This window comes from Oreochromis aureus, linkage group 7 (assembly GCF_013358895.1).
Source record: "Oreochromis aureus strain Israel breed Guangdong linkage group 7, ZZ_aureus, whole genome shotgun sequence".
NCBI lineage: Eukaryota > Metazoa > Chordata > Actinopteri > Cichliformes > Cichlidae > Oreochromis > Oreochromis aureus.
In genome coordinates this window covers 39,958,889-39,985,867 of record NC_052948.1, presented here as the reverse complement: position 1 = coordinate 39,985,867, position 26,979 = coordinate 39,958,889, and the positions used below count along the sequence as shown (strand labels likewise).

The window sequence follows — 26,979 nt, the reverse complement described above, 5'->3', positions numbered from 1 at the left end:
CCTCCTCTGGTGTTATCTATTCTGTTCCTTCTTGACTTCGGTGGTAGGTGCCTTCTATATTCTGTCTTTTACCCTCCCTCTGTGCTACCCTTTTCTGAAGCCTTGCACCTGATATCTTTCTGCTGTGGTGTTCCCCCTTAAACCTCTTACCAAGTAGAATCGAGCATGTGAAGAGCTGACATGAATTCCCAAGGCCATAATGTCTGAGTGACATGTGGAATGGACTCGGTGAGATGAATTTCTGATAGCCATGTGTGTGTGTGCATACGTGCATATGTGCTAGGGTCAGTGGCAGTAAATAGGAGCTGTCACTGAAGTTAGAATTGATTTCTTTCCCATAAAAGAGATAACATGTTCTGTGAGCACAAAAGCAACTTGGGCAGACAAAAAAGCCAATTGCACACTCTTGGTGGGATAGCTGTGTTGCATTTTAATTTTGTGTGAAAGGCTTTTTTGGTTTTTGTTGTTTGTTGTTATTATGAATAAAGTGAGTCCTCAGCAGGGAGTCCAAAGTGTTTGTTTGATGGATTAAAGCTCAATCTGCTGTTAAAGAATGTCCTTGCTGCAGGGAAGGAAGCCGTTTTTATGCGTGTTCGTTTACAGGTATGCAAGCCCGTGTGTCAGTGGTTCCTGTACGTTTTAATCTCTCTGTTATTTGTCATCCTCCCTTTCAGAGGTCCTTTCGTTCCTTCAGTAACGATGACCGCCACGTCATGGCGAAGCACTCCACCATCTACCCCTCCTCTCAAGAGCTGGAAGCAGTTCAGACACTGGTATCCACTGTCGAGTGTGCCCTCAAACATGTCTCTGATTGGCTGGATCAGAGCAGCTGTGATGTCCACAACCAGTTTGAGAGCCAACCAGCAGACAGCACAGAGGAGGACGACCCTGGTGATGAGCCCAGCGAAGAAACTGAGGATTCAAGTGATTGCTACAGGTAGGCAGAAGAAACGCACGGTGGGGCTTTAATTTATGATTTTTGTTGATGTTTTTTTCAGTTAATGGATTATTTTGTCACTCAAACACAAAATGATTATTTTGTCAAACCTACAAACCATAACCAAAGACTTTGAATGTATTACATCAACAGTTCGGTAAATATGCCTATGCCTTTAAAGCTCACTAAAGACATTTTCACACATGAGCTTCGGACAACATCAGCATAATAATAATCAATGAAGTGTGTCTGTCTCAGTACTAAAAATAAAGTTAACATGTGTCTATGCCTGGGTGGAGCATGCGGGAGGCATGGATACGTGACATCCACACCAACGCTGCTACGGACAGTTATCTGCTCTATTCTCTGAAATTTGCATTCTCACATTTGGTGCCTCCTAAATGAGAGTTCACTCCTCACTTAAACACTAAAGTGTCAAATGTACAAGTTGTGGATTTAGTTTAGGTTTTGTACAGGGGAAATGACTTCCTAGAGAGATGTCATCACTTTGAGCCACCAGGGACTTCACAAAAGATAAGATTGTTCTATTTCTCCCCATGTTGAGGAAGTTCTGTGGCGAATAGCTGCATTTATAAAAAGAAAGGCACAGTTGAGAAGCCTGGGTTTCTTAATTCTTAGGTCAAATAAACAACTTTAGATTTGTTGTTTATTCGTCTTTTGCAACCTAGAGTTCTGAGTCAGTGACAAAAAATTCTTGGCACTTATTAGTGTTGTTTACTTCTCACAGAGACTGTTCATGCTAAATACTTTTTTATGCAGAAGGAAGAAATGAGGTAAACACACTTCTCCGAGGTAGAAGGAGCATATGTTGCTCAACAGGAAATAGAACAGCCTCCACTGGTGGCTCCTTCTTCTTGAATCTTTTTATTAATGGTTCAGTAGTTTTCATTGATATCTTGAATTGCCTTGTCTGATCTTATTTTGCTGTGTGAATTGGAATTTTAGTATATTAATCTTTCGAGAGATTCAGATATTACGCTGATGAAAAGAGGTTTGGATCTCCCGTTGAGTCGACTTCATGCCTGCAGTGCAGTTCTGTTTTTCAGGTCTTGCACAAAATTGTAGGTTAATTTTATAACAAGGTTATTTTTCTCTTTCATCGTATTTAACTCCCTGAGAGCTAAGCATGGATTCTGTCTTTGATATTTACTAGTTATGAATCAAAATGTTCATATACACATAGCTTAAAATCTGATACAAGAGAAGATTATTTGTTTATTTATTTATTTATGTGTTTACAGGGAGTCCAGCGTTGGCGGTTTGTTGTGTGGAGTGATGAGGATCGGCCTAGTGGCCAAAGGACTCCTGATCAAAGGCGACATGGACCTGGAGCTGGTGCTGATGTGCAGAGACAAACCCACACAGACACTGCTGGACACTGTCTGTCACAATTTACCCACACAGATTGAGGTTAGAGACACACACACACAAATGCACCGAGGCGTGCATGCTTCTCTTGTTTTTTCACTTTCACCTTTTATCTTTGCATTAAACCCGCACTGACATCAGTCTGACAAATGTAATCCAGGAATGCACTATTTTTACATCACACTCTTCTTCGATGTCAGAAATTAAGCCGTTTAAATAAGCTTCTACATTTTCTTCCTGAATTCGCCAGCTCTCGCTGTGTTGTGCTTGTGAGTGTTGAGGAGAGTGTGGTGAGTGGTAGCGTGAGCATAAGTAGGCAAGTGACAGCAATATTGTCAAGTGAGAAGTTGAGAGGTGTTTGAGTATGTATGAGTCATGTGTGATTAATACTCTCGTCATTACGTCAGTGTCACATTTCCTCATTAATAAGTCATGGCAAGGAAGTGAGGTCCTGACATTCATACATACAAGATACACACTTACACATACACTTACAAACACACACACACACACACACACACACACACAAAATACAGCGCTCTGAAGGACAAGTATCTCTTTTTACAACCTGTGACTTTGACCCCTGTGCCTGTTTGTTTTATAATCTAGGATTTATATTATCTATTGTTTCAGTTGGGTTACACACCATTTAAATTATTTAATTTGTAGGATATACATCACTGCAGCCTGGTGAGGGGACCTGATTGGAAGGGAAGGATTTAGCAATATAACAACAAATGTAGGTAAACACTTTCCAACGTGGCTGGCAAGTGCAGAAATTACTCAATAAATAAATAGTGCCCCGGCACAACCTCTCTGATCACAATTACATTTTGAGCTGGAGATGGAGAAAAAGAGCCTGCGTGCATGTGTGTGTGTGTGTGTGTGTTTCCTGTGGCTGTGTGCACGCAGAGAAATAATCTCATGTCGCGGCCCAGTGACCAGCGATTTTGAATTTCCCATCAGAGCCAAATGGGATGTAGATGGGCCCTCTGTGACTCACTGCTCATTTAAAGGGGTAACTGGAATGTAGACATAAACCCAGATATACTTGTTTTTGTCACTTATAAAGACTAGGTAGCTTAGTTTTCTTTAATGTTGTTTTCTAGGCTTAATCTGGCTTAATCTGGTCAGCTACTCATGGCCAACTCAAGCCGAAATTTAGTTGAAGAGGGTAAGGTCTGTTTTGGGCTATTACAAAGACTTGAATTCACTGTCATTTCAACCATTACCAACCGTTACAGTACACTGAGACTTAAAGTGCACATAACTGAGGCTGACTGGTTCACAGAAGGCAGGCAAGAAAATGATTGGACTCAATTAATGATGTCAGAATTGGGTTTGACAGCGTGGGAGTTCAGACTTGTTGTAAAGAACAGACTAGCAGCCCGAACACTCAGGAACACAGGCAAACAAGCGAATACAGATCTTCCTTATTTAACTTACACATAAGCTTTATTTGACATCCCTCTATTCAATATTTGTAATCGCTCATGACTGTATATGCTTCTTCTGGGCCTCTGTGTGTGTGTGTACTGATCTTTGCATGTCTTGTAGGTGATATTAAGCGTGTTAATTTGTTTAAGTGTGTTCTATACAGTACAAGTGTATCAAGTAACGGTTGTGGCTGCTGCGTATGCTGACATGAACATATTATCATAAGTCATCATGTCGTAGTGCTGACCAGCGAGGTCAACTGTAATTAATTTCTTCAGAATGAAGGTTGAATGAGGCACAGTGTGCACACAGAGAAACAAATGGGTGTTGAGAAAAACACATAAACAGTGTCTGCAAAACTTATACAGAAGATTCGCCAGCTTTCATCACGTATTACTTGATATCTGTGTCTTCAGTAGATTTTACATCTCTTCCAGAGTTTTATATAAAGGCTATTTGATGATTAGACGCAGAAATTGGAAGTCTATATTCTAACCTGCCAGTGATTTAAAAAAAAAAATTGGAAATATCTTTTGAAGGGTCCATGCGATCTTTCTGTTTTCTTACACAGTCAGTTCTGTGGTCAGAAATATCCTGGGTGTTTTTATGGTGTCCACAAGACTAACTACTATCGCTCATTTATTTTCACATGAAAACTTCCCCTTATTAAATCTCCTGTCATACCTAGTGATGTTGTTGTGGTGTGCTTAAGCCGCACTATGCTGAAATATATTTTGCTTCTTCATCTGTGCCGTGTCATATTGTGGCCTTGGCCTCTTGACTATGGAGTTATGTCTGTTGACACACGACAGAAGCTGACAGAAGAGAAATATGAGGTCACAAGCTCGTTGCCTGAGGCGGCCATCTTGGTAAAAACGACAACAGAGCCTAAACTCACTTTGAAGATTACCCTCACCTCACCAGCCATGAGGGAAGATGAGGAGGAAGAAGAGGAGGAGGAAGAGGAATTGGAGGAGGAAGAGCAAGAGCTGGAGAATGGGGAAGATGGAGAAGAGGTGGTGGAGGGGGAAGTGGAGGAAGAAGAGGAAGACCTGGAAAGCAAAAATGGGCGAGGTAGGAGCATAGAAATAGGAAAGTTGTTCTCTGTTTGGCCACACCTCAGCACATGCACAATCAGTTGGTCTTTGTGTTAACTATGTATATGTTATTAGAAAACTCCACATTTTTTGTCAGACAAGAGGTTTGACCTCATGAACTGATGCTGACACAGGACAAGACAGGTACAGGCAGAGGTGGGTAGAGTAGCCAAACACAATCATATTTCGGAAAAACAAATACTCAAGATGAATTTGAAAAAAATGTTGACATTGTTTACTGATATTTTACTGAACTTTCTTTATATGATACAAAACTAGTATTACACAGTGCTTAGAGTCGTCAAAGATGACAAAAAAAATCTCCACAAACAAGATGCTGCAAACAAAAATATATAAATGTCAAAGCAAGGAAGCATTAATAGTGATCTAAACCCCTGAGGATGACTGGTCCCTAATCTAGGAGCCAAAAAAAAATGCTCATTCACCACAAATCTCAAACTTAAAGTGGGTCAAAGCCAGGAGCTGTGAACCTATCAGGGCCCAACAGACTGCTAATAGGTAGGAGATCAAAACGCATTGCTCTTAAGAAGTAGTGAGTGGATTAACAGCTTTTAATGTCACTCCTGATTTTCACAGAAAACCTGTATAACAAAATCGAGGTGATAAGAGATTAAGCACCTGAACTTTGGACCAAGTGCAGCGACATCTTGGCTGGAACAAGTATTAAGTGTATTACAATAGCCATTAGTCGATTCGATAAAACAGCGTTTGTTTGTTAAACCTTTTGGAAAAGGGAGACACAGTTTGTCAATAATTCTTAAAGGAGAATTTATTTCAACCTGGATCGTTTGTCATTAAGGTTGTAGAGATTTAGGGTAACAAGGACCCACACAAATCTGGCAACTCGTCAGCTGATCAAATCATTGTTTGTGTGTAAGGGCATGGATAGAATTTTATTAACATTATTCTACATTATATACATCAGTAAGTAAAGATGTTTTTAAATTGCATATAATTTTCCTTTCCACTGTCGCTAAGTACTTGCTTAAATGGGGTCGTTTGATTTTTTGTTTTTTTTCTCAGTATTATTGTAGGATATTTACTTTACAGTAAGAAGCAACTTGAGGCAACTGCTGTTGTGATTTGGTGCTATATAAATGAAATTTAGTGAATTTTAAGTAGAGAGCCTTGCTACTCCATCCCCTATTCACAATAGTACTTTTTGTGGCAACCAGGTATCAAACCTGCACCCTTCCAGTTAGTAGATGACCTGCTCTACCTCCTGTGCTACAGACCCACTAGTGCAGCCCACACCTTGACTGTTTTTCAGTCTGTCTGGTTAATTTGAATTGGAAAGCCAAACTCCAAGAATAAAGGAGAATAAAGTTTGGCCAATGATGTTTTGTCTCTTGAATCTGCCACCACTGTAGCAGCAGCAATTTCTCATGGCTTGGTTTTAATAAGATATGAGATCATGTTGCATTAATGCCTGAATTAGTTCCCTTATCCAAACCAATTATTACAGAAATACACAGTTCCAAAATGCTTCATTTACTGTAGTTATTTAATGACATTTTACAAAGTAATTAAGTAAAATCCGAGCTGAAAAGCTCTGGTGTTCAGTCTGCTAACAACCCATCCCCATTCCCCTGTTTTCATGTGTAGCAGTTACTGGTTATAATTGGTTGTGGGATGTAAGATTGGGAACCAAGGCCAGCAGGCCAGCGAAATCAATAAGCAGCCAGTAGCAAGCTGCCCATCTATCCTGTGGCTCTCATCCAACTAGACACTCAGGTCTCAGAGAGAGATGAGCGATAGCACGAAGGTTTGCCGTACATCATTCCAGATGCCTCGGCATGATAGAGAGGACCCCTCGTATTTTCTCACCAAGGGGAACACATCGGTTTGCACACATGTTCACTCAGCTGCAAGGAGGAGGAGGAGGCCACACACACACACAGTGATATTTTGTAAAAATACCTGTCACACTGGATATCTAACTCTGCAGATTTATGGCGATCATATTTTAAAGTGCAGGGTCAAATACTTTTCACATTAACACATGCAACAGCCGGCATAAACACCAGTGGTTTAAGGCCAGTGGCAGTGCCTGTTTTAGCTCTGTTTAGGCTTGTCAGGAAATGATTAGCAACATATTAAGGAGATTAATTATCCCTGAAAAAATTTGTTAACAAAAACTTTCCATGTTTCCACGAATGCAGATTGTTTCCATAAGCTCTAGCTGAAATGTTAGACGGGTGAATTATGTCTTCTCAGCTGATAACAGGTGATCATTTATACAGTATTTTCCAGTCACTTTAATCCCATTTGGGAATTGAGGTTAATGTTAGTAGGGTTAATTTTATACATTTGACAAGTAAAATTTTTATGCTACAGATAAATATTTTATTGAAGATATGCACATGTTTTGCATGCATGTGTGTGCTTTACTCACTGATGCAGCTCACTTGCTTTGTGAGGTAAGGGGTGGAGGGGGGTCACTCCTTTTTTTTTTTTTTAAATCTCCCTCTGTACTCAGTAATACAGAGTAATACAGAGAGAGATAATGATAAAAGAAGAGCGCTGATTGAGAGAACAGTGGGAGGACAAGCGAGAAGAGAAAGACTAATGATCTGCTAGTAGCTGAGCTGTCCAACACACAGCTGGGTCCAGTCCGACAGACCTTAGGATTTACCATGACACGTCACACTGAAACATAGATTGCACACTACGGCATGCCGTTGTCAGGAAGCGCTACACTGCATTTTATAACACAAGATAAATGCTTTCGCTCCGGCACGCATCGGACGCATTTGACATTTAAAATTAATGCCTCTCGAGGCTAGGATCTTCTTTTTATGGGAGACTGATGAGGAAAATATTTACCTAGTTGTGTTTTCATAGAGCCCCAAAGGGCTCTTTAATGTGTTTTATTTTATCTCCAGTTGGTCCTGCACACAATAAAACCTTCTATGGAAACCCCATGTAACAGCATTCATTCATACACAGCTGCGTTTGATTCAGCTTGCCGTGCATATCATAGACTTTGTGCTGTTTCTCGAGTAGCAGGCCGGTTGAAGCTGCACTAACCCAGCCAGCCTGGTGTGTAGGGCGGCATGAATCAAATGCTTACATATAAAAGTATAATGCTCTACTTTTACCAACCATGATGCTCTGACTAAACCCTGCCTTGATCCCTCTTGTGTTGTGTTTGTCTCAGACTGGGTCAAACTATCTTAGATTTTTTTTTCTTTTCCTTTTCAGTTCTACTTTAGGAGCGCTTGATTCTGTGTTTGCCCAGACAGGTTGTTGAATTGCTTTCTCTGCACCATCATTTTCTCTATGAGCCTGTGAAAATCAAGTGCACCTTAAGTAATGCAGAAGACAAACAAAACTGCTATTTTGACTCCTGCCTGGTGCAGACTGGATCAAAATAAATAAAATCCTTTTCAAATACATAAAGGAGAGATTGATTTACATTGCTGGGCACAATAAAAATGACTCAATATGCTCCAACTGTGCTCACACACAGTAAATCAAACACTCCTTAGGTATTTGTTTGGTGTATGTCTGTGGGGGGGCTCTCCATACCACAAAGTTGTCTCTTCCTTTGTAGCATTGGTTGCTCTGATTTCTTTTTTTAGTCACTGAGTGGATTTAAAATACTAAACCGCTATTCAGTAGCTTGTGCAATTTTCAACACATCTCTTTCTAGGATGGACAGTAAATTTATGATAATATGTGGTGCAGTCTACACACATTTGACTCATCCTAGTGTTGAAAATGGCACTCCGTTTAAAGAGTGAGGAGCCCTTGATGAGCATCCATTGCGGATCTGTAATCTGTGCAGCGAGTGAGCACTTTGTACAAGGAGAGAGCAACTTTATGGCATGAAAAGCACCTTGTATGTACCAAAAATATCCATGCATGTGTGTGTGTATGTATGCTCGCACACACGACTTCGGGTGTGTCTGCGTACATTCACGCGCGCAACACTCAAACACACACACTCGAAGCTGACGTGTGTGTGTTTTACGTTCTCTATATTGGGTTGTTATTGTTTTGTGGCAGTGTTGGGTGCTGCTGCGCAGAGAGTGGAGGCTGAGGAGGAGGAGGAGGGGGAGGTGCTGGATAGACACAGATGTCTGTTGGCCCTGGCAGCGCTGCGACACGCCAAGTGGTTCCAGGTCGGCACCCACTCACTTCCTGTCTTTGTGCCCGATGCTTATTGTAGCCTGACGACTCACCCAGAGAGAATAGTCAGATAGAACTAGAGTGCCTGTTATGCACACCCAGGGAGTGTAAATGTACTGATTTTACTAAAATAAGAAAATTGTTAAGTGTATGTTAGAACAAATGCAAATGCACTGTTTTCTTTTGTCCTCTAATTTGCATTTTCAGTTTGCAGGATGTTGTTTTGCAACATCATGGCAAAAAAAGGCCATTTCTTACATACCTGCTCCAAAAGTTTAGTGTAGAAGTGGAAAAGGGTGAGATTAAAAGTTTTTTTTAAAAAGTATCGTAGGGCTACAAAAGCAATGGTTGATACTTGTTTTTCTTTTTGGCAATTATGTGAACCTGCCTGCTCCGTACAACATGTCAGTGCTTCCCTTCAATTCTCCTTCCATAACCCTTCCCATCTATCTCCCGACTCATTTACCTTATTGACAAAAAGAAAGAAGAGGAAACAAAAGAAAATAGTGGTAGCCTGTGTATATTCTAGAGACAAACACAAAACACAAAGAAATAATAATAATAAACAGTAAACTAATTCAACATCTTTCATGACGCAGAGTTTTAGAAAGATCCAGTCGCTTCATTTTGACTGTGGCTTTGTGTTTTTCTGCAGGCGGTAGTCTGTATGTGTTTGAACAAATACCACTGCTCCTATACTCAGTTTGTTCCCTTTTCTCTTCTCCTTTAATCTTCCTCTTTGCCTCCCTCTGTCTTTCCCTTCCACCATCTCAGGCTCGAGTGAACGGACTCAAGTCCTGCGTTATCGTTCTCAGGATACTAAGGGATATGTGCAATAGACATCCCATCTGGGAACCTCTGAAGGGATGGGTGAGTGTTGTGCTCGCCTTGTTGCTCCTGTGTTCAATTACTTATCATCTGTAAATCAAGTGTTTTATGCTAAAAACTAGGCAATGTATGTAAATGAAACAGGTTACAAATGGAGCTACTTGTGTAGATGGTGTAAATACACTCACTGGACACTTTAATAAGTACACCTTGCTAATGCCAGGTTGGACCCCCTTTTTCATTCAGAACTGATTTAGATTCAACAAGGTGCTGGAAACATTTCTCTGAGATATCAGTCCATACTGTATGACAGAGTATTGGGGTCACATAAAGAAAAAAAAGTTAGTGTTCATTTTGAGAATAGAGTTGAAATAGTATTTTGAGAAAAAAGTCAAAATGCAGCGATTAAAGCTGTTTTTTCAAGTCAAAGAACTGCCACAGCTGCTACACCCTGAATATGCCTGTTAGGTCTAATTGTTGAATGTTGCCATTGTGTTTCTTAAATTTGTACAGTCTTAGTTCAAGCAGTATTATCAAAGCCATTCCTTTGATCCTGAGCACCTCTAACCACTTTGTGTTGGGGGAGGTTTTATTGCAGATACATCCTATCTGGAAGATCTACTTCCTTTGATGTAAGCTTCCTGCGTTTACGACCCTTTGGTCAGCAGGAGGTCTCTCACACACACACACACACACACACACACACACACACACACACACACACACACACACACACACACCTGCATATACATACATACAGTGCCTTGTCTTTGTAACCAAAGGGGGTTGCGAGGGGAGGTGTTTTGTAAACTATTGTTTGAAGTTTGTCAATAAAAGCCAGCGAGAGGAGGCCCTCATCGGGGTCACTTCCATGCTGGACATAGACGAGGCCTCCCTTGCGCAAGTAATCGATCGATCGCTGACTGTCTTGTTTTCATTCATGATGAATAAGTCTCTAGAATTAGCGGGGTTTGTGGGAACAGACCCAACAATGCCTTTTGTAGATACGCTATTGACATTGCACTTCAGACTCAGTCTTAGTGACATGGAAACTGTTTCTCTTTTAGCACATAAGCACAGTGTGGTGAAAAATGTTGAAAAGATGGTATAGAAAGCTACATCTAGTCAGAAGAAAAAAATGGGGGATCAAGTTGTTTCACAAACTCATCTACACAAGGCATTTTGTAGAGCTTATATCAGCCCTAGCAGTTGTTTGACTTAAATCTCTACATTTTGACTTTTTTCTAAAAGCAGTATTTTGAGTTTAATCTGGAAATTTTGACTTTATTCTCCAAATTAACAATAATATTTTTGTTTCTTAATGTGACCTTCATACTCCTTCATAATACATCACACAATAGCCACAGATTTGTCTGCCACACTTTTTTCTTATGTTCTGTGGTCTAATTTTTGGAGATCCCATACAAACTATAGCCTCAATTTTCTGTTCTTACCTAACAAGGGTGGCATCGAGTTCAGTGTTCCTGCTCCTGGAGCCCATCTGCGTGTTGTGCATTCAGAGACACTCTTCTGCGTATCTCAGTTGTAAAAACTGGTTATTCTGCATTCCCTTTCTGTCAGCTTAAAGCAGTCCGACCATTCTCCTCTGACATCAACAATCCCAGCCAAGCCCATTTCTTTAAAGTTTACTGATGGCCGTGTGGAGAAACCCCAGTAGATCATCAGTTTCTGAAATACTTAGACCAGTCTGCCTAGCATCACCAACCATGCCACATTCAAAGTCACCTAAATCAACTTTCTTCCCCATGCTCAGTTTGAACTCGATCAGGTCTTGATGACCACGTCTACATGCCGAATGCACTGAGTTGCCATGTGATTGGCTGATTCGAAATTTCTGTTGAACAGGTGTACCTAATAACAAAGTGGTCAGTGAATGTAATGTACATTTTAATGACACATCGCCCACATTTCTCTATTATTGCATGCTCATCTGTTTTTATGTCATCTTTTTTCGCAGCCCTTGGAGCTTATCTGTGAGAAAGCCATTGCCACCTGCAACAGACCCCTTGGGGCAGGAGAAGCACTGCGCAGAGTCATGGAGTGTCTGGCCTCAGGCATACTGCTCCCAGGTACTTGGTGTGGTGTATTCATGAATGAATGTGTGACTGCAAAGATTTGAGTAGATGAGGATGTATTTTCATACAGTTTTCTGGCGTTTCTTATGAGGAGAGCTAAATAAAGTTCTTAATGTGGGTAGATGAGGAGATATATCACAGCTCTGCTTGACACATTTTTGAGCTGTTTTTAAGAGAGGTCGAGACATTATAAATGACCCAGCAGAGCACAGCTGTCTGAGGCAGGTCATCATTATGGAAGCATCTTAATTAGAGCTAGCTTAATGGCTTCTTTGCAAAGTGTTCTGCATCACTGGGTAAAATTGTCTTTGAATAAAGCTAATTTACTTTGGATCGAAAACCAGTGTTCTCCTCTCGAACTGGTGCTTTTCAAGTGCCTACTTTGAAGGACTGAAAGGAGCTATTAAAAAGTGGAAGAGTGGAAGTTTAACAAACTGCAAATAAAAAATAACCCATTTTAATTCAAAGGGAAATGTATGCCACACTAGAAGGAGAATGTTTATTTACCTACAAGATGTTTTTCTCCATTCATTTTAATTCTCAAGATTTTCACTGTCTCTTTTAAAGTGAAGCCCAATTAAATGCTGCTGAGCTGCACCGTCGGCACAGAAAGTGACAATGACTGACTTAGCATGTCTGTGTGTCATCTTCTGTCACTTCCCCCAGGAGGCCCAGGTTTACACGACCCATGTGAGAAAGAGCCAACAAACACACTGGCCAGCATGACTGACCAGCAGGCTGAGGACATTACCTTCAGTGCACAGGTACACACGTACAATGTAGTTTAACTATGGCATCGCTATCACCCATTACTTCTTGCCCTGAGCTGGCAGTGTGTGGGAATCACTCAGCAATATGCCCATTAGCAAGACAGGAAGACCTCATTGCTGCCCCAACCACTCATTCTGCACGCTCACACACACACACACACATACATTCAGTCACCAGAAAGAGCTGTGTGGTGCCGCATTTTAATGATTGGTGTGGGAAACTATTGCCATTGCAAGCCATAAATCCATCTCTGACACCTCGAGGACAGTATTTATGCGTGTGTGGTATTTTTGTGTGTGTGTGTGCGTGTGCCGTCGTGTCCTTCGACACACACACTCGAGCGAGCAGGGCAGCCTCTGAGCCTCGTGGCTTAGTGAATCTTGCCGTCCATTTCCTTTTGAAGGCAGCCTGGACGAGGCTGGAATGTCAATGGGGATAATTGCATTGGAGCAGATACAAGAGCAGATAGGAGAGAGGGAGCTGTTCTGTCAATGAGCTGCACCAGGTGTCATTAATATCTGAGACACTCTACCCCCCTAATAGATTTATATTAGCAGAGTCTCTGTGTGCCATTTGGTTATCTGTTTGTGTAGACTGGGGATGCGTGCAAGACGTTGAGCGTGATAAGTTAACATAAAGACGAATGAGTCATTATGGTTAAATTTGGGTACAGTTTTGGTGCTGTGTGGTGCAAGATAAGAAAGTGTTTTGGGTTTTCTGTATATTTAGAAGTTTGCCCATGCATTCTCCAGCTTTATACTCCTAAGTATTGCAGATTCACTTAAGTATAAAATGTCCATTGTTGTTTAAGTTAATTTTCTTGAGGTTAAGATTGTTGCAGAATATGTGACTCCTCATCTGAACAGTTCTTCTGTCTCAGATATGTGTTAAATGTTGTAGGATATTTTGACTCTCTTTATTTAGACTTAAAGAGTAACTCCACCAGTTGCATCCTTTGTAATGTTCTATACTATTTTTAAAATAATTTAATAATGTTTTATAATGCTAGTAAACATCTTGAATACTGCACGCTGTGCCTCTGTTGACATCAAATCTGTCTCGGTTCAAATCCATTTCTCAGCTTTCATCATCTTTCTTTTTGTGTATTGTGTGTGATTTATGTTCAACAGCACGCTCTCAGGCTCATGGCGTTCGGACAGATCTACAAGGTGTTAGAGATGGAGCCTCTTCCCTCAAATAAACCATCACAGAAATATCCGTGGTCTGATAAAGAAGGTGTGTACCTTTTTTTATTCCCCATTGCTGTTCTGCCTGCCCATCAAGTTCTGGATCAGACAAGGCCTTGGCTGTCTTCTCACACTTGTCATGACCTTTCTGGGTGTATTATGTGTTTTCTATGCACTTCTGTAGCACTGCCAGCATCCTCAGAAAGGCTGACATATTAATCATAATAAAACTATCTTCAGTGATGTAGGTATTTTATATACTTTTTTTTCTCAGTTTTTTTTATTGACCCTGTCTCCAGTGCCACACCAAGGATGTTAGCTTTAGTGAAATTGCTTTAGGTTGTGCATGCTTTCTGCAGGAAAAAGAGAGACTCACAGAAATCTCATAAGATCTTGAGCTGGCACATAGCCAAAGTGACTTTCGTGGAAAATCGAATCGGGCCTTTTGAAATTTTGATGCTGACATGGAAAAAGCATTTATGGATTAAGGTGCACGTAGGGCACGATCTGGTATGTCTTCCTCATTGTTTGACTGTTTGCTGGTCTGCCTGTCGGCTCTGTTTATCTTCTCTGTGTGTTCATCCGTCCTGTGCTTGTTCTCTTGTATCGTTTGTTCTCTGTGACATTGCCTTTGTGTGTTTCTGTCATACACAAGTGCCACACGTGTGAGCTGACATAAACATCTCTTGTAGTTAGTGACTGATTAGTAATTCTCTCTGTGTTTATCTGTGCCTCTTGATTTTAGGGTTAGGTTTGAAAAGGCCATATGAAGATGGAGCCATGGATGACAAGGACCTCATCAAGAAGATGAAGAGGAATCTAAGAAAAGGTACAAGGAGGAAGACAAATCTAATATTGTAGTCTGCTTGTTATATTTTAAAGCCTAACAGTGCATATGATTCAAAGTATGTTATATTAGAAAATGTTCTTTCATCATTCGATTTTCATGATTTTATCTACAGAGAAGCCTCGCTTATCTTCACCTTGTCTCTCTTTTGTTGCTCCCTTCCTCCCTTTTTCATTCCTCTGAGACACATCGATGCTATTGATTGTTAACATTTTAGTAGGCCACCCGACCATTCCTAGCATTTTCTTTGTACAAGGAGAAGATGAACCACAGCTAATGGAGGCAAAGAGGCATTTCTATATATTGGCTAAAAGGATCAAAGTGATTAAAGAAGAAAGGCGCCTTTATTCCTCATAAAAACAACTTGGCAGAATGCTGAAAAACATTACAAATTACCCTGATTTTTCTCTACTCTGTCCAATTTCAGCTTTTATAACTTTTGCATTACAGTTATTAAATGTACCCTGGTTTGCTTTATGTCTTACTATTACTCTCTCTTACCTATTTTTGGCCTTAGTCCTGGACAGTAAAGCCATAGACTCCAACCAGCCAATGAACGCCCTGATGCGGCTGAACCAGATCCGGCCAGGGCTGCAGTACCGCCTGCTGTCCCAATCAGGGCCGGTTCATGCTCCAGTCTTCACCATGTCTGTGGACCTAGATGGAACAGTTTACGAAGCCTCTGGATCCTCTAAGAAGACTGCAAAGCTTCACGTTGCAGTCAAGGTAAGCTTGATTTCTGTGTTTGATTACATTTGTGTCTTTATGTTTTTTTAACATGGTTGGTTAGAAATGTAGCCTCACAGCAAGAAGGTTCTGAGTTCAACTTGCTGGCTGCTGCCTTTCTCTTTAGCAGTTGCATGGCCACAGGTGTGAATGTGAGAGCGAGGGATGTCTCTATCTCTATATGTTAACCCTGTGGCAGACTGGCATTGTCTAAGGTGCAGCCCTCCTCCCACCACATGACAGCTGGAATAGGCTCCAGCATCACCATTAGGAAGAAAATGGATGGATAGAATAACATATAGAGAAAACAAAGTAATTAAAAAAATAGTCTTGTTATAAGAAGACAATAATTTCTAATGCCTCTCGCGGTTGCTGTGACCTAATGTCTGACATATGCGTTCACTTGGACTCAAGGATGAACTGACTAAAGGTCACTGTGACCTCAAAACCTGTTTGGATTGCCACTCAACAACACCTTTGCCATTATTCAGTGCCATAACTGAGGAGCAGAAGATTTAGATTGTGAACACATTTCACATTTGATCAAATGCTGAAATAGTGACACAAATTTTTGGGGACCACCTATTCAAGTCTTCAGGCCACGTGCCATATGAGTCTGGATGAGCACGCATTTAAACTCCAACTTGACAGGTTGGCAGTAGCCTGAGGCCTCAAGGTGGTGATTCCAGTTGGCTCCCTGAAAAATTTCATAAGTTCCAGCTGACGCCAAACCTGTGTGGCTACAAATATGTTTTTGCCTACGTATACCTGCTGATGTGTTTGTGTGTGCGAGGAAAGATGGAGGTGGGCAAATCCATGTAATCCCAAAGTGGTTGTGAACAAAGAGGCTCTCCAGAGCACAGAGCTGGGATAATCCGCTGTCCGCTCCATTCCCATAAAAGGCTCTTTCTCCCCACCTCTCCTTCTTTTCTATTCTCCTTCTTGCTCGCTTCCTTTCTCTCATGTGCTCACCTTTTGATCTCTCTTTCTCGCCTTCAGTTTCTTTACCTCCTGCTCTCGCTCTCTCACATATACTCTTACTATAGGGGCTGGTTGAGCAGCTGTGACACAATCAACGTCCTTCCCTCCTTTCTCCTCTCCCTGTCTGTGTGCTGCTGTCTTGTCAAGGACTTACATTAAAGTGATATGATACTCAAATCAGCTATCCATTGTACAGCTGAGCCATTAATACTGCAGTATTCCTGCCTCAAGAAGAAATATTGGTTGAAATAGATTCTCAGCATGCTTCTTTAACTCGATCGTTTTTGCCTGATTACACTAATGCAGTCTTCTCAGAATGAAGTGATCTGACATAAAGGAACATAAATGAGTTCATCAGAAATCATGTTCATATTGCAAAAGCAATGTAAGATTGTTTGATTAGTCACTTTAAAGGTTTTATTTTTCATTTTTGTTGCTTTAATGCATATTAGCTCTTTTAGGTGTTTTTGCTTGCCTTTTTCCTTCCTTTCCTACATTTATTTTTATTTCCTTGCCTTCGATCTCAAGGTTCTCCAGGCAATGGGCTACCCGACTGGATTTGACTCAGACCTGGACCCCATGAGTTCAGACGAGAAGTCAGACAGTGAGGGGAAGAGCGAGACCTCCTCGCACACTAGCAATAACCCAACACACTCCTCAGACAGTTCCAACACACTTGAGGTAGGGAATGAGAAGTGTGTGTCAACAAATGAAAGCACACGCTTAGTTCAAATGCTTTTTTTTTAATCTGGTAAATTGTGATTTGATTTGAGCTACTGAAGTATAATAGGAAGTCAGTGTGGTTTAACATGAAACGCACCTAAAGCACTGACATTTTTATACCATGCTTCATCTCCCATGTTAACTGTCATATTTGTTATTTTATAAATAAATGAACCCACTTTTAAATTAAGTTACTTTAATGCCTTTTCACTCTTCAGGTGCGAACTCAGGGTCCCATACTGACAGCGAGTGGAAAGAATCCTGTCATGGAGCTAAACGAGAAGAGAAGAGGCCTCAAATATGAGCTCATCTCTGAGAGTGGAGGCAGCCACGACAAACGCTTTGTTATGGAGGTGAGAGAAAAATATTTTTGTTATAGATCTTGTCAAAAGCAAAAGTTTTTTTTTTTAAAAAGTTGCCTTTTAACATTGCCTGCTTTTTCAGTCATTTTCAGTCAGTCCAGTTTTATGAATCCTTATATAGTTGTATCTATATATATGCACTAGCCTTATGGCATATGGGTTGTCTGCTCAACCCAGTAAGCTATGCCGGTGTCCCAGGTCAGGCTGTGTTTAAAAATGTGATCATACCAAATATTGGCTTTCAAGCTTGTTAGAATTGTAGTCAGTTTTTACCATATATAATACATTTCCATTTTTGTTTGCACGTTTCAATAAATCAGTGCACCTATTTCCTATCAAAATACATGTATAAAGAAATGAGGTCTCAAGCCTTGTGCGCAGTATTGTACACAACCAGAAAGAGACTCGTCACCCGGTAGAGTCAGTGGGGTGGTTTGTTTTCCGACATGCCTGGTTGCTCCATCGCTCTGCTGATTGATTAGCAGGCCTGCTTGACAGCAGGGCATCCTTAAACAAGCCGTCCTGTTCAGCAAGACTCGCTGACTGACTCACTGATGACTTCAAAAAACGTTGCCTTTGGCCCACATTGTGGGATTTTTAGCTCTAACAGATTTGTATTATAAAAAGTGTGAATACCCGTAGAAAGACCTACATCAATAAAATAAGAGAGAATTAATTGTTTATAAATCATTACAGGTCCAAAATGTAGTGTGTTTCTTTTGTTTTTCCCTAAGCATAAAACACATTTCTGTGAATATTTGTGTGCATGTTAGGTAGAGGTCGACGGGCAGAAGTTTCGTGGGGCAGGCCCCAACAAAAAGGTAGCAAAGGCCAGCGCTGCCCTAGCAGCTCTGGAAAAACTCTTCTCTGGTCCCAATGCAGCTGCAAACAAGAAGAAGAAGATATTGCCTCAAGTAAGGAGAGACACACTTATGCAGCACAACCCTGACACAGAAGTCCCCAATTAACTCTGTAGCATGTGCATTTACACTGAAACAACAATAAACTATTAAACCAGTCTTTCTGTCCTATTTTGCATTACTGTTATACTCCATTTCTGATCAAAAAGCAGTTGGAGAGTTTTCCCAATGTGTTCCTCTATCAGTAATCAATAACACTGTGTTTAGACTGATTTAACAAGTTTAACAGATCAGTACTTTTATGAGATCACCCCTCTTCCACTTATGTTGTCAATAACACTATTTCCCATATAGATCTGTAAAAAATGAGACCCAAATGCATTAGAACATTGTCAGTGTTACATGCATGTTTGATTTAATATCTTCTTACAGTACCACTGCATTCATGCGGTTCAAACACACATCTTTCTAGCTTTATGGCCAGCTTCTGATCTTGACATTGTGATTGTTAATATGTGTACTCTGTGCCTGTGTTCAGACCAAAGGAGCCCTGGCAGCAGCAGCAGCAGCCTCAGCAGTAGCAGCTCAGGTTGCCAGAGGAAGAGGAAGAGCGGCCCTAGCAAGAGGAGCCTTCGTCAGTGCAGCTGCACCTGGATATGTCACTCCAGGTAGTGAAGGGATTTTGTGTCTTGTTATGTGACAAAAGAAAAAGTCACCAGTTTGCAACACTGTAAATGTTGCATTTGTTGTTTTTAGATATAAATCAATAATACACAGCTAGCACAGTTAACCACTTAACATTTTGCATCTTAATCTTCATTTTTCTTCTTCGAAAAATGCACATCAAATATACTGGATATGGTTTTTAACTCAAATCTCTGTTCCCAAGCTTGCCGATTTCCCATTTTACCACTGTACAGAATTTCTTGGCTAAACCATATTTTATATTATATTTTTTATTTGACATGACAGTTTCTGCAGATCTGGCATTTTCTTTTTTTCTTGGCCTTAAAATTCTGACATTTTCCTCTGCTTTAGGCCGCTTACTTATTTTCCTGTGGTTAAAAAAAAAAATATCACAAATACCCTACAGTCACCTATAGAAAGGGGGATAGCAGTAATTTGTTGAGAGCAGATAAACTGTGTAGCATAAAAACCACTGCAAGATTTATCTTCATTATGCTTGAAGAGTACAGCATCTACTTAGGTCTCATACTTTAAACCCACAGCTGTCTGCTAGAATTCAAAGTGGCCAAAATAGTAATCTGAAGTTACACAAACGCTGAAACGTGTGTTAGTTTTGGATTTAACAAGCGCAGAATTGAATTAGACCTTGTAACCTCTTTCCCAACAGGCTTTGGGACACCGTATGGCTACAGCCCTGCTGCAGCAGCTGCTCCTGCGTACGGTACGTGCCTCTTCACGTCCACTCCTCATCAGCTCAAGCCTCCTTTTTCCATCTGTAACCTCCCTCCATCTCTCTCTCTCTCTCTCTCTCTCACTCTAGCCATTTGTGGGTAAATTAATGAATCTTCAGTAGGTTTACACTTACAGCCCTTCTCCTCGACTGCTTTTTATATCCATTTCTTCTCTTTTCTCAAAATGATTTTAAAATCTTGACCCCCATTAAGATCAAAGTTTTAGCGTTTAACATTGAATCTCTTTGTTGTCTTTCTACAATCAGATCTGTGCTTTGGCTAATTGTCCACTCAGTCCTTATGTGTTAATCTGCCTATTGCCTCTCACACCCTCATCTCTTATGGTTGGACTGCTGCTCTATCAGCACAGAGTGCTGTCGTCTGTTTCAGGCTTTCACCTAAAATCACCCAAAAAACAATCCTGATTGTGTTTATATCAACACACCTTCCGGCATTGCCTTCAAATAGTTTAAATGCATAAGAGTAGAAAACTATAAAAAATATTTGAATAGTTACCTTGTTTCTTGACTTTTATTAATCTTTTATTAACCTGAGCCCTGTCTGTAGAGCCATCATCCACATTTCTGTTTAGATTAGCAGAAGGAATAGAACGAGTTCCAAATGTTTTTTTGCCAGTGCTTTTAAGACACACACCAGCTTTCCATCAGTAGGACTGCTGCTACACTGTTTTCTTGTTCGCAGGACATAATATATACTTATACTTGACCTTCAATAGCATAGGTATTGGCGAAAAACCCACTCCATACACATTTACCTCAACAGACTGAGTCCTGTGCAGTGGGACTTCACATGTAGTACTAGGAGGCCTCGCCGTCCATCTCACAGCCTAGTTTGAAAGGGTCTTATGTGCTAGAAGAAACTACCTTGAGGGCCCCAGGCAGATTTGTAATACCCCCCTGAGAACCCAGCATCCCTGAAAATGAAATCCACCTCAGTTATATGTTTGTGAAAGCTGGAACCCAGTGTTAGTTCCCAGGCAGTTTCAACTGTTTTTTTTTTTTACATGCTAGTGTGACACCTTTCCTTGCTAAAATAGTCTGCCTTCGCTGGCGCTTTCAAATAGTTATTGTTTACCAAAAGAATACATCAGAAGCTGGCCTCATACTAAGCAACTGAAAAACAGTGGTGCATAACTAGGCTATTAAATGCCCTGCATGTTCTGTGGAAGCACATAAATTGCTGCATACTGTGTGCACCTTTGACCCGTTACTCATCCGAACATGTCACGTATCCTGGCTTGTATAACTAGTCCTGACCTTGAACTTATTCTGCACCTTCCCACAAGTAAGTAGGAAGTTCAGTGGAGATTAAAAATATGCATTGAACTGGAGAAAAATATAGACACGAAATGTTTCATCCACACAATTTGCAACTGCACAATGTTTGATATCTCTCTTTAGTGTTTTTGGTCTCCATCTCTGCACTTGTATTCTTGGACCCTGAAAAAAAAAAGCTCTGCAAGAATAACAGGTAAAAAAATAAAAAGCAGCTTTTGGCTGCTCACTTATTCGCAGGGGGTCGCCACAGCAGGTAGCTCTGCATGTTTGATTTGGCAGATTTTTACGCCGGATGACCTTCCTGACGCAACCCCAAAGTCACTTGTGTCTCCTCACAGTTCAAAAATATTTCCCTTCTAACAGGCCTTGGTGCAGCCTGATAATGTAGCTCCACTCAATCTAAGGCCACACTTACTTTAGGTTATCTATCTTCTGATTATTTCAAAAGCTGTTAGATTTATTACTACAGTGTCCATTACGGAACAATGCAAGCATCAGCTTCTGTTTCATTACTTGGAGATAATGTATCGGAATTTCAGGAGCAGGATCACGCCTCCAAACACGCTCCTTCCGGCTGTCATCTATATAGGTTCCCCTAGTTCTGCAAGCCGATCATTCTCATTTACGTGCCCCACCCTCCCTCCCTCCTTCTTCTCCATTCTTCAACTTCTTCAATTCTATTTAGTAGATGGGGATCTGCCAGGCCCGGGAGCCATCGCCAGTCCCCTTTGAGGCCTTCCCTAAACCACAGCTCAATTCATGTCAAAGCATTCACTGTTACCTACTAAAACGCTGTCAAACTTAAAATGAGGACGTGGGCCCAGCTAGTGAACTATTTTTCAGTTGATTCTTTCTCTTTATTTTACCCATTCATTCCTAATTTTAAAGCCTTGATCATCATTATTAACATTACCAGTGTACACACTAGCATGATTGTTGCGATGAAGAGCAGTTATCGGATTAGTCACACTGACTAAAACATGTTTTTAAAAAATTCTAGTGCAGCCTGGCATAATTATTACTGCCTTTACAATCTAGAAAAAAATCTTGGATTGTCCAGTCTGATTGTCTAAAGGCCCTGCTGGTCACCATATTCCAAATCACAATAAATAACGGGATCGTGGAGTCAACGCTTTTAAATTGACTCAAATGGACCGAAATTAACAGAATTGCACTAAATTAAATCTTTTTAACTCCCGCTTTGTCTTCTGTGATAAACCACTAATAAAGGCTGTCACCTCATGTGCATACATTCCTGCTTTTTCTCACGCAGTTACACTTCTACCTCTGGGAACCTGCTTGTCTAGTGTGACGGGTGTTTGATGGATATGCTCTTAGCATAGTGAGCATTGGTTATTTGTTCCCCAGAACTCATGCAGAGCTATGCTCTTCTCATGTCTCCCCTCTAGGTTTGCCCAAGAGAATGCTTCTGTTGCCTGTCATGAAAGTGCCCGCCTACCCCGTCCCCCACTACCACTTCTTTTAGCATAAGAGACACGCCATACCAAAATGCACCTAGGTTTTCTGTAGAATGGAGACAGTTTTTCTTTTTTTTTCCTTTTTTACAGTATGACGAAGGGGAAAGGATTAAGGACTTGAGCTGAAGATTTGTAAAAGTGCTTTTTTGCTTATTTTATATTGTTTTTGGTTCCAAAAACTTTTATGAATATTAAAAACCCTGCAGGTTTTAAGTTCTTAAGATATAAAAACATTTAAAAACTTGAAGGATTTGTACTGTGAATTGTTACCTCATTCTATGAGTCTAAATAATAATATATCTATCTATCCATACATATATATATATATATATATATATATACAGATATATATATATATATATATATGGCCTTTTGTTATTTTGTTCTTTCCTTGCTAAAGACGATGATATCCTTTGCAATATGACACACACATCACACATATTCTGTGTACAAAGACAATAATGTGAGCGGTGTGAAAGATGTATAGGAATAAGTCATCAATGCTGCAAAATAAAGTTTATCTTCAATAAAAGCTGAACAGCTCCTGTTGTATATCTCATTTAAAGGCTTTCAGCTATGAAGGAACTTAATAGAGTAGCCTTCCTCTTTGGTTCTGTTTGGACTGGATTTGTACTTATGTCACCTAACGTAGACAGATTTACCTATCTTTTTTTAAACCTGCAAATAGTACTATAAAACCTACACTATTAAACCTATAAATAGTACTAGTACTATTAATATTCCAAGCTCATGCATTCGCAAATATTGAATTTCAGTGCCTCGTCACCTCTCAATTCATCTCTTTGACCTTCAGCTTAAAGATTACTCAGAGAAAAAGACAAAGACGACAAATGATGAATTTATAACGCCCTTGTTAGATCCTCCATCTTGCATTCAGCTGCACGATCTCATTACTGCATGTGGAATTAATATTCGGCAGGTTTCCCGCAGCTCTCAGAGTTAACGCCTACAGTATTGCATTTGTTGTCATGTGAGCTAATGGCAGTCTTTTACAACAGAAGAATACTGACATTGCTTAAGAGAAACTCACTAGCATAAATCATCCTACAAATAATAAACATAATATGTTCTGCACAGACATTTAAATCAGTGTTTTTCATCTTTGCCTGACATTCGAGTTGTAGCTCCATCAAAAATTCATGTTGATCACAGACATTTACATAATCAAAAGCATGCAAATGAAATCATACTTCACCATTAGCATTTTCATGTTGTTGTTTCATAATTTTCAGTGTCATTGCCAGTATCATTTGTTGTGTTTGCTCATTTTTTTCCCTCGATGCTAAGCACCAGCACCAATAATACTACTAAAACCTGAGCTTAAAACTATCCTCTATAAGATGACTGTAAAGAAAAAAAACAGTCTTTACAAATAATAACTAAGAGGAAAATGGCTCGATGTAAATAGAGTGCAGTGAAGGTGAAACTCAAGCTTATTCCATCAACACACAAGTCAAAGAGTGCCAATCGAGACAGAGTTCTGCCCGTGGCCCTTCAACCACGTCTTGGTCATCCAACCAGCAAGTGATAACCACACCCCCCTTCGAGGACGTCTCCATGGTTACGGCTATGAGGCGCAGCCATTGGATGAGAGGACCCAATGTCTTGTCCAATGGTTGGTTGAGCTCCTCTGAGTTGTTATAAACCCCTTAAATAATCTCTGTCCTTCTGAGACATTAACTTCAATCTTATACGATTGAAGACTATTTCCACTTCTTCCATTTTGTGTTTGTTCGTTTTTTTCTCTTATTCTTTTTGTTCAGGTTGATATTATTTCAATGCATAAAGACCCAAAGATCCATAGAGAATATTTACTATTTAGGGAAATATGCTTTATGGCTTTGTTGCACTTTAAGCTGCATTAGTTTAGCATAAAGATTGTAAGCAGGGGAAACAGCTAGCCAAGCTAAGCTCAGGAGCTCGCATGGTAGAAATGTGGCTGAAATTAAAGCGCAGAGACTACATTATCATGATGTCTTTAGTCTCTTACTCTGTGCATCTTTACAGGACATGGACATAGAATCCCCAGGGGTGTCCAATTATATCTGCCACCTGGACACCAGCAGACAACCCTTTGAGTCTGATTGCATGGTGGTGCCCCCAAGGATCAGGCTTGTTCTTGGACTGTGCAGTCTGGGTTAAAACGTTGGGTTCTTTGTTGTGTTCCCCGAGCCTTTCCTCAGCAGTTTTTGCAGTGTGATAAGGCACATTGTCTTTCTGTCCTATCACGATGGTCCGACCCAGTGAGACGGACCTTTCACTAGACACTTGTTTTAATGTTCTGACTGGAAAGTGTACATTTCTTCTAAAGCAACCAGTTTTCGTCTGAAAAATCAGCTCCACAGCCACGGGAGATGTTACAGATCCCGATAACACAATTTAGCACAGTGTGTTAAATAAACTATAAGTGTAACTATTAGTCTTCCTGGCGCCCCTAGATGGATTTTACAATTTTTGGACAGAGAGAGGCTCGCTGTTTCCCCCTGTTTCTAGTATTTTTGCTAAACTAAGTGTCCTTTGGATGCATCTTCATATTCATTAGACAAGCGGCATTGATCTTCTCATCTACTTATCTTCCAAAAAAGCCATTAAGAATATTTCCCAAAGTGTTTTGACTATTGCTTTAACTTAATATACAGGACATTTCTACACACATTTCTACATTCTGCACTATTTTAAATACACTCATATAGTTAATATACTTATATACCACTTAAAAAAAAGACACAGAAGTTTTAAAAAAGTGTACTAATTAGTCAATCTTTCTTTTTCTCTGATCTTCATCACTGCAGGTGGTCTATTTATTGACAATCCTTTCTACCAGCCGCGCACCATCGCCCCTTTTATCATTCATCTGGGTCCACAGGATCTCTTCTCTGACTTCTAGAGGCAGCACATTGTTGGAGGCGCTCTTCACACTTACCTGGCTGCACACATGCCCATCTGTTTCTCCGTCTAATGCGGGCTGCCTTTGAATCCCAGCTGATGGATTCACACATTCAGAACGGTTTCAGTTTGATCAGTCTACTGAAGAAACTTTCTTCCTGATAGAAAAAAAGAAAAGGCAGAAACTATCTGAACCATCGACCGAGAGGCACAAAGCACCTCTTTCTGTTTTCTCGTCTCTTCACCCAGATTATCTCCTCAGAGGAGAGCGACTTTACAACAAGCAATACTCGGATTTTACGAGAAATGTTCAGCTGTGACTGTGCAGGGCTGGGCTGGTCTTTCTTATAGCAATACACCTGAACTCCTCTCTTTGAGCGTACTTACTTACTTGAGAAGATGTGAATGTCCAACAAAGTTTTACCCAACACAGCATTGCAATAGCTTATTTTGATTGTATATTCAATGTATGTGTGCGTGTGGCTATAATATAACATATATATATATATATATATATATACACACACATATATGTATGGTGTATTTCTATAACAATGTGTTGACAATATTAATATATGATGATGTATTTATGTAAATACTCTATAAAATATAACTATTGTTGTTATAAATTATTTTAGAATTATAAAGTGTAATGTAACTGTAATATCACAGTATAGCTTTCTTCCAATTTTATATACACTGAGCAATTGAAGCTAGTTCTAGGAGAGGCAATATTATCTTTGGTATTCCTATAACCTGTGCTGTTAGAATAATAATGCTTCCTTCCTTCTTTCCTTCCTTCCTACTTTTCCTCTATCTTTGATGTCTTTCTGAGCCTTTCTGAGCACGCTCTCTGCTGCCCGAGGTTTGTTTACACTGCCCGGACCAGAGGTGCTCGCTACTGAACACACTTATAATCACACACTGACACACACACACACTATTCCTGTCAGAAAGCACATTTTCTATAGTCTCATTGCTGGCAGGGAATACTGTTGTTACAGGATGTGTATGCTTGGACGTACACGCTCCTCCCTCTTCCATTAATGGACACACCACCACCTCAGCACAGATCACACATCAGCTCCGTCCCGCAAGCCTTATAGGGACCAAAAGCACAGCTCACTGGCACTTCACTGTTTCTTCTTTCTGCAGACACACACATTCACACACAGTTTCCTCCAGCTCTCTGTGGCTGTTCTCTGCTGTATGGAAGTGATGCTGCTGGTAGCGAAAACACATGACAGGTTGGGAAAGATACAATACAAATTAATATTTGTGACAGGTTTTTCACAAAAATGTGATTTGGGTCATCAGGAGTTTGGACCGAGAATGCAGTTATTGAAGTACGTTTAATCATCGTTGTACATGAACGTAGTTATTAGTGTCAAAGCTGTCTTTGGCCTCATGTTACCTTAACTCAAAATGATAGTATCAGATTCGCATTTGGTGTTCAGCTCAGTTGTATAAGGGCAGAAAAAG

At 40.3% G+C, this 26,979-nt stretch overlaps 1 protein-coding gene across 3 annotated transcripts in view; it reads left to right on the top strand.

The window, feature by feature from the left end:
• The window catches only part of LOC116312198 (spermatid perinuclear RNA binding protein), an 83,154-nt gene extending 57,096 nt beyond the window's left edge, over positions 1-26,058 (top strand). For 2 of the 3 annotated variants that reach the window (XM_039615186.1, XM_039615185.1), the window contains exons 4-19: positions 675-937; positions 2,200-2,368; positions 4,576-4,837; positions 8,893-9,008; positions 9,790-9,885; positions 11,822-11,933; positions 12,606-12,703; positions 13,841-13,946; positions 14,643-14,726; positions 15,262-15,470; positions 16,980-17,132; positions 17,393-17,527; positions 18,310-18,450; positions 18,935-19,064; positions 19,751-19,804; positions 25,404-26,058. In XM_039615186.1, coding sequence (XP_039471120.1) covers positions 675-937; positions 2,200-2,368; positions 4,576-4,837; positions 8,893-9,008; positions 9,790-9,885; positions 11,822-11,933; positions 12,606-12,703; positions 13,841-13,946; positions 14,643-14,726; positions 15,262-15,470; positions 16,980-17,132; positions 17,393-17,527; positions 18,310-18,450; positions 18,935-19,064; positions 19,751-19,804; positions 25,404-25,498 — 2,223 coding nt within the window. In that variant the 3' untranslated portion in view covers positions 25,499-26,058. Of the gene's footprint in view, positions 1-674; positions 938-2,199; positions 2,369-4,575; positions 4,838-8,892; positions 9,009-9,789; positions 9,886-11,821; positions 11,934-12,605; positions 12,704-13,840; positions 13,947-14,642; positions 14,727-15,261; positions 15,471-16,979; positions 17,133-17,392; positions 17,528-18,309; positions 18,451-18,934; positions 19,065-19,750; positions 19,805-22,521; positions 23,134-25,403 lie in introns of those variants that run through there. The other variant, XM_031729556.2, reaches the window with a different exon arrangement.
• Positions 26,059-26,979: the final 921 nt, after the last annotated feature.